Source organism: Lycorma delicatula, chromosome 7, assembly GCF_047948215.1.
Source record: "Lycorma delicatula isolate Av1 chromosome 7, ASM4794821v1, whole genome shotgun sequence".
Taxonomy (NCBI): domain Eukaryota; kingdom Metazoa; phylum Arthropoda; class Insecta; order Hemiptera; family Fulgoridae; genus Lycorma; species Lycorma delicatula.
Genome location: NC_134461.1, coordinates 23,715,294 through 23,730,186, shown reverse-complemented (window position 1 = coordinate 23,730,186; position 14,893 = coordinate 23,715,294). Strand labels below are relative to the sequence as shown.

General features: G+C 28.3%; 1 protein-coding gene across 1 annotated transcript in view; it reads right to left on the bottom strand.

Annotated features, from left to right (window-relative positions):
• Nucleotides 1-14,893, bottom strand: part of LOC142327268 (voltage-dependent calcium channel type A subunit alpha-1-like) — a 902,521-nt gene that overhangs the window by 118,774 nt on the left and 768,854 nt on the right. Inside the window, exon 32 of the mRNA XM_075370151.1 lies at nt 2,801-2,892. Within this exon, the coding sequence (XP_075226266.1) occupies nt 2,801-2,892 (92 nt within the window). The remainder of the gene's footprint in view (nt 1-2,800; nt 2,893-14,893) is intronic.

The window sequence follows — 14,893 nt, the reverse complement described above, 5'->3', positions numbered from 1 at the left end:
TTGGTAACACTAACTGTATGCTTTGAAATTAATTTAAACATTACTTACCATTATAAAAGTGTGGTTATGTGTTAATAATAAATTTTAGGTGGTTTGGGTTTTTTGACATAATTTTGATTGTTTAATTATTTTTGAGAATTAAGTTACATAGTGTTTTTGTGTCTGTTCTACTCTAAACTGTTATGTTTTTCCAGATAAATCTAGTTTAATAAAGTGAAAAATCAGTTCTGAAAACTGCTGTCTCTTCACTCATGCAGCATATGCTGAAATGATTTTTGTGTACAGTTTTGTGATGGAAGCTGCAGTGGAGAAGTACCGACATAAGTATCCTGGAGGAGTAGTTATAAATCATTAAGTACTTTGTAGACGCTTTAGGAAGCTTTCTGAGAATGATACACTTCCCAGCGCTCATGTTTCATTTGAACGTCAACCAATATACGGTGATGAAAGGAAAAACATTCTTCAGGTTGTACAGCTTACTCCTACAACAAGCACGCAAAGAATTTCTACATGATTTAACATTCTCCAAAGTACAGTATAGAGGGCATTACGTGCTCACAGACTGAGTCCTTATCATGATCAAAAAGTTCAACACCTTCAGCTTGGTAACTAAACCAGATGACTGCAGTTTTGTTTCAATGGGTTAACAATAATTACCACTTAATTCCATCCATAATATTTTCAGATGAAGCTACTTTTACCTGTAATTTCCATAAACAGCAAACTGGATTCACTTCGGTGGTTTGAAGAAAACCCAGATGCTGTAGCTGAATCAAATTTCTAGCAACGATTTTCGATGAACATTTGGTTTGGCATGGTTGACAACCAATATATAAGCCCTTTCATACTAGAATGTGTTACGAGTAGAAATTATCTAGAACTTTTAAGCAATGAATTTCTTACACTGCTTGAAAATTTCTTACTGGTGAAACAAACTGAAATGTTCTTAATCAATTTGATGCAGCACCAACATTTTATGAATGAAGTAAAATAATTCTTAGATAAAAAATTTATTGTTAAACGAACTGGATGTAGAGAGCCGGTAAATTGCCACATAGATAACTGGACCTTACTCTCTTTGATAACTGTTTATGGAGGTGGATGACATTTAAAGTATATCAGAAAAAGTAGACACATGATGAACTGATTTCTAATGCTGCATTCTAATGCTACTGATCTCATCAAGGAACATAAAGATATCATTAGGTTGGCGTCAGAAAATGTAAAGAAACAAGTGGAAAAGTGCATCAATGTCAATGGTGGAATTTTGAACATTTATTGCAAATTATTACAGTGCAAACCTCAGTGAGCATTTTTTGAAAGTAAATTAAATGTATATTCATCGAAGGTCTAAATTTATTGAACTATAAACAGCTGTTTTTAATTTTTACTTAAAAATTTCTCTGTTAAGTATTATTGTTTTTAATAACAGATTTTTTCATTAACAGTTTTTCATAAACTTTATTACATAAATTTTCTTAGAATTAAATTCTCCACAAGTTTTAATAATAAAATTTATAAAATTATTAGTAATTAAATAAAGTTATTAAATGTCAAACCTAAAAAAACGTGTTTATTGTCACTAAATCTTTCTGTTTTATGTTGGATAATATGAGGAATAAGGAGATACAGTTCTGAGACTTGTTTTATTCACTCTTTCAGGTCAAAAAACATAAGAAACCACTAAACTTACCTCCTTATATAATGCCTTAAGAATTTCAGTATGACTTCATTTCTCCAGGGAACTGAAATCCCCAGTGGCAAAATTTTTCACTAGCTGCAACTCATTAACAAAGCATTTTTGGTCATATATTTGTATGAACATTTTCCTTATTTGAAGCTCTAGAATCAGTTCTCCAATTATTTCCTTTTCCTCCCGGATCTCTCTCTCACTCTTTCTCTCTCTCTCACTCTCTCTCTCTCTCTCTCTCTCTCTCTCTCTCTCTCTCTCTCTCTCTCTCTCTCTCTCTCTCTCTCTCTCTCTCTCTCTCTCTCTGTGTGTGTGTGTGTGTGTGTGTGTGTGTGTGTGTGTGTGTGTGTGTGTGTGTATAAAATATAAAAATATATACATAATTTTAGTTATTCTGCTAGAATATTGTTATGAAACCACGTAATATTTAAAAAATTTTGAAATTCTCTTTTTAACTATTTTTGTCTGATACACCAGTATGCAAGTTTTACACAACTTGAATTTTTGTTAGGAAAAAATTCCATACTTGACTGCTCAATGTGACTCAACTCAAACAGTCTCAAAGACATACCTTCAGACATTACCCTACATACATACCATAGAAAGAATTAAAGTATATCCTTATTAGCTGATCAGGATGTGTCTATAGGTGACCACTACAACAGTCCCACAATGAATATAAAAAAAAAGTACTGACTGTTATCCCAATGAACTATCAATCCATCTGCCTTTTTTTGCCTTCTTACCACATGTACAAATGCATTTTTAAGAAATTTTGCAAATAAAGTTTGTAATAGGTTTAGTTTATATTATGGACACATTTTCATTAGAAATATTTAACGAAGCATCGCCTCTATCTCTTATCTTTTTTTACTTGAATAAGGGATACAAACACGAAGCTGGGTATATGAATAGTAAATAAATATTATGATAAAATGTTGATAAATATTCACTAACAAACATTAAAAAAAAATAAGAATAAGAAATGATGTAAGATGAACAGTAAAATAAACATTTAATAAAAAAGTATTTAAAGAAGAAAATTAAGTAAATAAAACTGAAATGATTTATACAAGAAATAGTCAATAAATCTGAATAAAGAATACTCACCTAAATAGTAGCATGAGCCCCTGTACAAAACTTCGAAAATTGTTGTGACGATTAATAGCGGTTTCTGGAGCTAGCTCAATGTTACCAAAGACCTAAGGCAAGGTCACACGCAAATATTGTGGACTAACATTAGTACAAATACAACAAATACTGAACACAATAATAATAATAATAATAATGATAATAAATAATCACATTATGTTATAAATAAAATACAATACAGTATATTGTCAAAAAATAAAGAAATATATATATATATATATATATATATGTATAAAACAAAAATAAAGAAAGTAATACACCAAGTAATATAATTACTACAAATACAGATACATTGCATTACAATTGTGTTAAAACTACACACATATATGTATGTACGCACAGTTTTTATTAAATCCATCATTCCCACTAGACATTTAGCTATGCTAATACCTATCTATACAAATAAAAATTTACAAAAAACAAAATAATAATGATAATAAATATATAGTTTATAATAAAGTAATATAAAAGCTTACCTAAGTAGAATTTTAACAATTTTGAAAAAACAATTAAATATCATTCACATAATAATATTTAAATTTATTTTAATTAATGCCAAGTAATCTACAAATTCAGTTCAGATGAATCCAGACTATTTGCCCTCCAGGTTTTGAGACCTGATCCAGGTTCTCCATCAGTAATTAGGAGGGACATCTTTCAGGAAATTTTGATTGAAACATCAGGGGTCAAAGTTTAAAAATGGCATATTTAACACTGAAAATATGTATAAAAATACTATATGTCCATGTATTAATTACTGAATCAAAGCCAGGAAAACCAAATTTTCAAATTTAATTCATTATACAAGATTAAATAATTATGCATTAAATTTACAGAAAAAATCATACATTAAAATAATTTATAATAATGAAAAACTATTATATTTTCTATAATGTTTAGAAAAAAAGGAAGATAGGTAATATTTGCTCAAAAACGTTTTTTGAGCTGGTAGATTGAAAATCATTGATCAGTATGATCTACTAAGAAACTGTAAGTAGTATGGATGCCCATAAGGAGAAGGCATTAAAGCAGTCCTTTGTGTAAGACTACAAGTTTATCTTGTTTCATGGTAGATTTTTTCTTTCTTTCTACTCCTCCAGCTCTTTTTTCAATCTACCTTCCAAAAAATGTTATGTATGTTTAAGGTGATTAATAAAGTAAGATTGCAGGAACCTGTCTGCGTTACTGTGTCCTACCTATTTATTGGGGAGGGGAGGAGCAGCTCTCTTTACAGGAACTCTCTTTCTTAAGTGGTAGCTGTATAGAGAGTAAATTGAGTTGTTTACTGGAAAAGATATTAGGAGCTTTCTGATCTATAAATGAGTAAAATAAAAGTTTTATATCTACAGCTTCACTTGATTTATCCAAATTATACCACGTGACTGAGAATTATCTGGATAACTTTGATATTGAGTAAATAATTTATTAAGATACAAAAACAGGTTGTGTGAATTTAGAAATGTTAAAACTGAACGATTTTTTTTTACTTGTAATCATACATTCAATACGTGCACTATTAGTAACTTGCAAAATATCCAACCGGTAATCAATTTCATGCCATGTTTGTTGTAATATAACCACATCTATGAGTTCAAATGCGTTAATAATTCTCTCCTTAAGGCCATCAATATTCATTACAAATATTTTGTATACATTATCCTTGATGAAACCCCACAGGTAAAACTCATATGGAATTATATCTGATGATCAAGGTGGCCAAGTGATCGGTCCATCATGTCCATTCCAGCAATTTGGAAGTTGAGGGAATCACGTACTAATAAACCCCAATTTGGCAGCACTCCACCTTGTTGAAATATGATTTCGGGTTGTAACTCATCCAGCTGAAGGTAATCAAACCCTTCTAACAGATCCAGATAGATATTAGTGTTACCTGCTGTTTCCACAAAGAAAAAACTTCCAATCGCATGATCCAAATCAATCCGCTCCAAAATTAATTTTTGGGCTACAAGTATGTCTAATATGGTTAAGTGTTAAGATGCGGGTTTTCTGATCTCCATACTTGAACGTTTTGAGCGTTCACTTTTCTAGACATACGAGAACATATCTCACTTTTTCTTGTCTGAGAACATATTTTTTTCTAAAGTAACAATCATAATTTTCATAGCAAACTCCTTTCTAGCAGAGCATATTACACTGCAAAATTTCGGTGTAATATGCTGCAATATTTGTAATGTATAAGGATGCAATTTTAATTGTTTCTTCAAAACATCGTGAACAGTAGATTGCAAAAGATTTAACTTGAGCGCTGTATTTCGAGTTGACACTTCCCAGGATTGCAAACAAAAGACTGACGAATGATCTCCATTTTTTCATCTGATGTTTTAGACCTGCCTGAACCCTACCTACGCTACCAGTTTCTTTAAATTTATCATACCATGAACGAATACTTATTCTAGAGGGTAGCTTTAAGTTATACCAAGTTCTAAAACTGCGCCAAACTTGTGCGTCTGATTTTGTTTCAATAAACCAGTCTACGCATTACACTTTCATGTGTGGATTTATGGCGACTGACATATGCAGTATGTATGCAATCACAGTGCTGTCTAGTATTTACCGAGGGAAACTATACAAGTCACCAGTTAAAGAGAACCCAACCATTCATTTATAGGATTATTACTTTGTTTATAATAAGACATCAAAGTTGTTCAGGTAATTCTTTGGCACCTGGTATTATACAACTGTTTTAAATGATTTACATAAAAAATAACATTTCTTTTATTGAATTTTTAGTACATTTGTTATCACGTCATGTAATAATGATTTTAACTGATTTTTGGAAAAATCTGCATAATTATTTAAACCTTGGTTCAATATGAAAATTATATTTAATTTAAAATTTTCTTACATTGAAATTATTTTAAACAAATTGATAAGAAAAACAACAATCTAAGTGATAGGTCAGAATTACATTATTACCTCTCAGTAAATATTAAACAATAAGATTCATTTAAGATAAGAAGAACAATTCTGAGAGTACTCAAAGATGACTTAAAATCTTTTGAAATAAGTTTTATAAACATGTTATAATGCAATTCTGTTTGGTGATTGTCACCAAAAATTTAAAGTTCATATCAAAGAAATGGCAATAATAAATGTTATAAAGTCAATGACTTATGTTAAAAAAATTGATTTTACATAATGAAAAGATTTCCAAACATTATTTAGCAAGAATTTTGACTTACTTTGTATAAAAATATAATGTTAAAAATTAGATTTAGACAAAATTTTTGTTGGAGTAATGTTTACCTGACATATTATATGTTGAGATGCGGGGAGCACACAATGAATTGCATAGTACATATGCAAGGTAAATCCAATAGTACATAAATAGTACATATCCAGGTAAATATGCAAATTTCATAAACTAATAAATGACATCTTATTCATCACTTAAAATCACATTTTGTTAAAATTCAACTTACAGTTTGTTTTAAACAATATGAAATAAATTATAATTAAGAAAATAAAATTGTACAAATAATATTACAAATAGTAATTAAAAAATTTAAGAACAACAAAAAATTTGATTAAAAAAATATATAAACAAACTATAAAATCTAACATAAGTTAAAACAACATACATAAAATACACTCGTCTTTAGAGAGCTAGTAATTAAAACAACAATCTAATTAATGCTATATAATATATATATATAATACAATATAAACTGTACAAATTATATATATATTTATATAATCACCTACTGCTAAAATCTATCCAAGTCCAACCAACAAACAAGCACTAAATATTGGGGGGCTTTTGGGAGGATTTTACGATCGCTCTTCAGTTCAGGCCAAATTCACAGATTTAAAAAGATAAAATAATTAAAAAACATAAAATAAAATGTAAAAGTTGTATGTACAAATAAATAAATACCAATAAAATTTTAGAATGTCCAAATAAATAATTAATGTAAATAATGTACTACTAATAATAATATAACAATAATAAATATTATAACATCTACTTTTCTACAAATTTTTCATTCAAATATCACAAAACTTGAAAATGAGGATGTTTATATTAAAGAAAATTTTTTACTTCACGAATTTTTTTTCTGGCAAAAAGACTTGAAAAGACAGTTAGTTCTATTTCATTGTTAACCTGCCAAGTATTAAAACCAAGAAACTTTAGTTTGATAAAGCTGACTTTGATGCTAATGGTGGAAACGTAGAGACAGTTATTAAGGACAATAATTTTTTTACAATATCCAATTAATAAAAAATTTCTCTGCAATAAGTTCTTTACTAAAAATAAACTGTAAAAGCTCATTATTTTATTTTTCTGCTACATTTCTTAAATCTCCAGAGGTATATTAAGAGAAAACAAAAAGATGTGAAAACAAAGGAAAAAACTTTTGAAAAAAAATGGTTAAACCATTCTGATGGGTAATCATCCTTTTTCCCCTTTATCCGTCCCTTTTCCCTATTTTTGTTCTCTTCTTCTTGGGTATTAGATTATCTAAGTTGGGGTCACTAAAACTTGAAGAGCTAGGTCCTTGGTATCAAGAGTGGGGGCTAATTGTGGACTGACAGGTTTCCTGCCAGGTAGCTGCACTATAAATCTAACAGCTTAAGTGTCTGATGGGCAGATTTGGGCCTCCTAATCTTTCCGAAAAACGGAACTTCTAATTGCCAAAATTGCACTGACTGAAAGAGATCTAGTAGAGTACATAAGTTAAATGAAAATGGATGTGGTTTTCTTATGAGAGGGTGGTTGTCACTGTAAACACTTAGTAGCAAATAACCTAAGTAGTTATATTAAAAAAATTTTAAATTCCACTTCATTAATTAACCATGATGTTAATTAGTTTTTCTTTATTAGTACAACTGAATGTGGATTTTTAAAAAATTGGATTTATTAATTTATTTTGCTAAAGCTACATTTTTCCAAGTGACTGCTATAATTGTGGCAATGAATTTTTAAATTGAATAATTTTCACACAGATTAATGCTAAGCCTTATATCATCATCAAAATTTCAAATTACTATCCAGAAACAAATACAGTCAGTTTTGAAGATCGCTCAGTACTGGGCTTAAGTACCAGCAAATAATATTTCAAAGTTAAAAAAATTATTTCAAAGTTAAAAAAGTTATAAAAATTCTTTATTTTTACCGGATCTGTTTTCTCATAAAACTTTGAAGATTTGCTTGATGTTAAATCCTTTACCGATAAAACTTAGATTCATTTGTCTGAGCATTAATTATCAAAATTTATGAATTGCAATCATCCTTACAATACTCACAAAGATCTCAACACAATTCTAAAATATGAGGTACGGATTGAACTTTCTAGAAGCCATATTACTGGCACTATATATTTTTAAGATATAGTTAATGGAGATCACTAATTAGAAAATCACATGGATTTCAAAGCCTAATTTACATTAATCTGGATCAATTTTGTTTGTTTCCAAGTAAAAAAGGTGCCATACTGTACCAAGCCAACAAAACAATGATGCTATTGTATGTTTTCTTTAAGAATTGGATCATTTTAAAGTGCTTTCTACTATTTTTGACCAGATTACTTTCTAAGGAAGTAAGTAGGCTGAAGCAAAGTGACTGATTCTATGTGTACTCAAAAAAATACAACTGATAAAAGTGCTTTGAAAGAAACTGATACGCATGGACTTTCTTATATACAAAGTCATTTCCAATGAATTCATAAGCTGTTAAATAAAATTATAAGAGATATTTCTGAAGCAAAACTCTTGCTACTAAACTAAACTCATTCTAGCCCTTTTTTCAGTGCTAGTGCACTATTTTCACAACTTAGATGGTAGCATATGTACAATTATAACATTTTTTGAATTGATGAATTATTAACTTTGGTCTTAGAAGAAAAAGGAATTTCAGAAAATAAAAGATTCCTTCTTATTTGGGATAATTAAGAAAAAAGGGATGTGGGAAAAAAAAGATATTTGTGGAAACAAAAAACAATTTTTAACCCATGAAAAGAAGACGAATTCATTTACGAAATCATTTCTTTTTTAAATTGCAGTTACTATTGTAATAATAAATGGACAAATATAGAAAATATCTGATTAAAAAAATTAAGCAAAGTGTTATAAAAGAACTCATTCATTAAGACAATGGCTTAATCAACTGCGATTTTTCCTTAATGAACATCCTTTAATTTTCTAAGATGATATTCCTTGAGACATTAAAAGAGTTATGTAACTATCAAGATGTAAATAGATGCAATTTACAATACTACTACTTTCTGCTCTTTTTATACTCTAGCAGCTTTGATAAATACATTATCAGCAAAAGACATTTAAAAAATCAACATTACAATGGAAATGGTTTTTATTATGAAAACTTTTAATAAGAAAGTGAGTGATATAAGAGTTGACATCTACTGCACAAGAAAATGGAACAAATATATTTTCCAATAAATTAAATACTTAAAACGTTAACAGCTAGAACAAAAATTTCACCATGTACATTTTAATAATCCCACTACTGAATACAGTAAAAAAAATTATTTAATTCTACTATTACGTTCAAGATTATCACAGTGTTAAACAACTTTAAATACCAAAAGTACAAAATTAAATCTTTACAACAATTTAAAAAAGAAATACAAATGAAATATTTAACAATACTGGACATTCTAAAATTAAATATTTAAAAAACCCAGATGACAGTTGAAATAATTCCTCCAAATTTGACCTGAAAACTGAAATCCGTCCCCACTCACCGAAAAAGGAGTAACAGAGCACTGAAGAAGGTTTGAAAGTTGTTGTGACGATTGACAGCCTGTTCGGGTATAAACTTCATGTTTCCAAATACCTTGAAAGACACACCCCCATAACCAAGAATAACCAAAATTGGGACCTATCATTTTATTACTATAATATGCATATACATATATATAAATTTATCTATAAACATAATATATAAATCTAGTTCAATTGCACTATTCTATAAATAGATTTATTAATTTTCTTGCGTTTTTTTTTTTATTTTAACGCCACTATCTACATTAAAACACTACTTCAGAATGATCATTGTTTGTTCAGATATCTTGAAATATAATCATAAAAAAATTAAAATAGTACATTATTAATAAATAAAGCAAAAGAATGCATTTACAAAAGAAAGTATGTATAAAAATGCACAATAAAACTTAACTCCATAAGTTTTGAAGTACAACAAAATATGCTATCTTAATAAAAAAATGAAAATAATTCATGCATTAAGATAATGAATTTAATCAAACTGAATAAGTCTTTATTAACAGAAATATCATATGTAAAAATTGTAGTTTAATTATATACAATAGAAATCAATTAATCTACATCCACAACAAAAAGAAAATAAAATGTTTCTCTCTCCCTTTTTTAAAGAAAAATGTATTTTAAACCTCAAAAAATCAAACTTTAATAACAACTATAATGGGAGAATATTTATGTATACTAACTAAAATTAACATTTTCTTAAAGAGTAAATTTTTTCTGCTTTACTACAGGTCATAAGCCTACGATATTCTAATTGGTTTCATGTAATTACAAGCTAACTAATCCTAAACTGATACTATCCAGTGAGCCCTAATGACCAATGTGTTTTAGTAAAATGGGTATTTAAACATAATAAAAAGTAACTAAATCTTCACCCGGATTTGAGTCATTGTCTAACAGGTGAACAATAAAAAACAACTGATTCAGCATAATCTACTCATTATCCAAGCATTAATCAGTAATTTGAGTTTCTGGAAGTACTTTAGGCTAAAAGTTTGAATTTTTATATAACTGATGCCAAGTAATCTACCAATTCAGTTTAGTCTAGACTATTCAGTTTTAGCCCAGCGGATTGGTCTAGTGGTTAACTCATCATCGCAAATCGGCTTTTTTTGAAGTCAAGAAGTCACTTTTATACGGATTTGAATACTAGATTATGGATACAGGTGTTCTTTAATGGTTGGGTATCAATTAACCACAGATCTCAGGAACAGTTGACCTGAGACTGTACAAGACTACATCTCATTTACATTCATATATATAATCCTCATTCATCCTCTGAAGTAATATCTTACAGTGGTTTTGGAGGCTAAACGGAAAACAAGAGACTATTCAGTTTGGGTGAATTGAATCCAAAGTATTCGTCCTATGGGTTTTGAGACCTAATTTGGGTTCTACATCAAAAATTAGGGCAGGATGTCTTTTGGTAAACTTCAATTGAAACGCGGGGGGGGAGGGGGAGGTCTCCAGAGGGCGTTTGAAGTTTTGAAGAAGTAGCTCATCTGAATTGGTAGATTATTCCATTGCTCATCCTCTTGTTTTTTAATCTAAGATTAATAATCATTTGCTAAGAATAAATTCAAAATCAGAAGAAAGTAATTTGGTGCATTACTTATTTACATTACTAATATAAATTATAGGGACAAATTTATAGAACTCAAACTTTTCATCCTGCTGTGTTTGTGTACTTTAAGGTGTTTGTTAAAAATGGGGAGGGAATTTTTAAACTTTTGATCTTTATGCTTATATGTTATGATTTTATAAAAATGGTTTCAGGTGATATATATGTTTACAACTTTAACAATTGCTTTATATTTGTAACTTTATGATTACTGTATTTATCAGTGTTGCAATCAGTTTCCAAAATATTTCATAATCAATTTAAAGCTATGTAGCTATTAAAAATAAATAACAACCTGGAAAACAGAAAGTTGTTGTGAAAAGACTGCCGTATTCATCAGTAAAGTATTTACATGTGTTATTTGGTATAGTATGTTTCTTCAAAATATTAAATGATTTTATTTCATATTTAAACTAAAATAAATATTTTATTAAAAAAAATGTGAGTTGAAGATAATGAGGGTAGGGAATTTAATCATATTAACTGTAATGAAAAGTTTGTATAAAACATAGACAATTTTGTTCTAAAACAAACATTGGATAATTCACAACTTAATAAATAAAACTTAATAATATTTTTTACTTAACTCATCACAACAGGTACACTAAACATACTGAAAGCTACTGATCAAAGGGTTATATAAGGCCTGTTTAAATTTACGTAGAATCAAAATGATATTTACACAGCAATTTATTTACTTTATTAATAAGCTATATGGGACAATAGTGGATCATATCATTCATTCATACATATCACCTCACTCATCCTCTGGAATAATATCTTAAGGTACTTTTGGAGGCTAAATAGAAAAAGAGAGAGGGTACATCATATCATAAAAAAAGAGAGAGGATCATATCATTGTTATCAACTCTATACATCCTTACATGATTGCCAAAATTAATAATACCAATAAATATGAAGTTTGGGTAGTAATTTGGTTTTTTAAGATGTGAAAAAACAATTCTAATCAGAAATTAGTATTGTAAAGTTAGATAATATTTTTACAGTCTAATTTATGTTAATATCTAATCAGTAAAGTTAGACAGTTTGTTTGTTTGTCATTTTCAAGATGAATGAAGATTCATGATTGAGAAAGTACTAATTGTTCCACATTTACAATCAAAAATGATTTTCATAAAAAAGTAAACAAAAGAAAAATAAAAATTATTGTTTAACAGTTTTGGAATTATCTTTAAGAATTCATGATGTTAGATGGTCAGTAATTTATGATATTTCAACTTAAACACGAGTTACGGAAACTGTTTCCAAGAATGCCAAAATATTTAACTTGCATACTAAACCAAAAACATATAAATGAAAGAGCTGAATTGTTTTGCTCTATAGTTAACTGGAGATGAGACTGCCTCCCATATATTAACATCAAGATAAATGAGTAGTTAAGCAGTAGTAGTATTCAACACATTCAACGTCAAAGTAGTAAAAATTATTGTTTTTCATCAGGAAACTTGTGATCAGTATTTTTCACAACTCAAAAGCCATAAATCCACTGAATTAGCTGGTCACTGGAGTCATTTGAATGGGGATTATAACATGAATCTAAACAACTTGAACAAGGAACTGAAAAATAAAAGTTAGAAATTGCTATCCAGCAGGCTTGTATTTTTCATTTTAATACCTAACCTCATTCATCTAATTGAAAAGAAGTTATGACTTTGCTGGCAAATCAATAATCACCTTCTCCAAAGAACCCATGTACACCAAATGATTTAAACCTTTTCTTCTCTATAAAAAATTACTACAATTGCTATCAATTTAATACTACAATACTTCATCAAATTCAAATAATCGGATTTGAATTTGATGAAGTATTGAAAAATGGTATCAACAGATAGAAATTATTGCCAGAAGAATGTTTGAAGATAGAATACTGAAGGTAGTAGATTGATATGAAAAATGTGTTAAGTCAATTCTAATGACTATGAGGAAAAAAGTGGAAGATGTTTATATCAATTTTATAAAGCTATAATATTTTTTTTTTACTTTTTTGTTTTTATTTCAAAATAGACCTTATTTCTGAAAATTGCTCTTTGAAGAGCATTAAATTCTCTATAACTGGCAATTTTTTTTTTTTTGAAAAATTTAATATGAAAAATAAAATGAATGTGTTATAAAAAGATCTTTCCCAAAACAAAATTTGAACAATGGTCGTTCTAACCAGTTTAATTAATTTATACAATTTTGCTAACATACTTCATCATAAACATTATACACTTTGAAGTTATTTTAATTGAGAGTTTAAAAATTCATGTCATAACTAAGCGAGAACTGTTCTGCCAGTAAGGACAGTAAGATAGATTCTTTTATATCCCTCATGATTCTAAAGATGATTGAGATTTTTGTGGAAGGGTGAGCCTGCTTTCAGTTCTCTTTAGCATTAGGAAGAAAAACAGTTTACATCAGATTATATTTGAGCTATTCAAAGGTTTTTGCTAAATTATTGATCATTAATGTGATGCTCTAATCCTAGATAATTTCTCAAGGAATTGGGTGTAAATGAGTATCTACTACTTAAGGGGGTCTGAAAAAAGGTGGCCAAACAAGTTTATTTGGGAAAATTTGTATTGTTTTGCAGACTCTCTGGGATTACCTTTCTCACTAACCCCTGCCTTAATCTTGATCTCTTTTTTCTCTTGATATTCAATGAGTTTCTGCGAGCTTGCTGGATTAATGCTAAGGATGTGGAGTAATATACAGTCACTCCGTCATTGATATTTGTGAATATCAAATTATTTATATTTATGGTGGATCCAATGGTTAAACAAAAAGTTTGAACTCATACTGAGGTGTTCATGAAGTTTATCAAACAGACCTAATTCCTCCTAAATCATATGTAAATACAAAACATCTAAATACTTATTAATACGGTGTGATGTTTGTTAAAATCAGAAACTTATATAAAATAGATTTCTATTGTATATAATTAATTATAATTCCAATTAACTGAACAGAATAATAGTGATGTGATTCTGTTAATTATAATATACCTTTCCAAGAAATCAAATAAATGTATTTAATTTGTTATTTTCAATCAAATAATGATCTTGTTACAAGTTGTGAGCTGAATTAATAATTAGCAGTCACTTTTTTTTAGTCTTACACTAATTATTCTAATGGTAGGTGCAGTTAACTGAACCCTAATGATTATAATGAAATTATTGATATGGAGATTAAAATTCTGATAAAAGTAACAAACTTTTTTAACAGGACGATGATATTGAACAAATTTTAGAATGAGAATGCTAACAGAATGAAATTAAAGAGTCAAAGTACCAGATGGCTGATTGTATTAGATAAATAATGAAAATAATTTTTTTATATGTAATATTTCTTTATATTCTACAATTTTATTACCTAAAAATTAATAAAATCATCCAGTTCCAAAATGGCAAGAAGACATGGCAACATATATATTGCTTTCATAGTTTTATTTTATCATGAATAAAAATAAAAAAAAATTATAAAAAATTTTGTAAAATCATTATTTACCACATTTTAGTGATATTTAAATATTACCAAATAGTAAAATACTATTAATCAGCTAAATACCAAATAAATAATAAATGTTAAAAGGTTTTTATTTTAAAAAAAAAGAAATTTGAAGAGTTTCTGACTAAAATAGTAAGGTTTTGAAGACACAAAAAGAT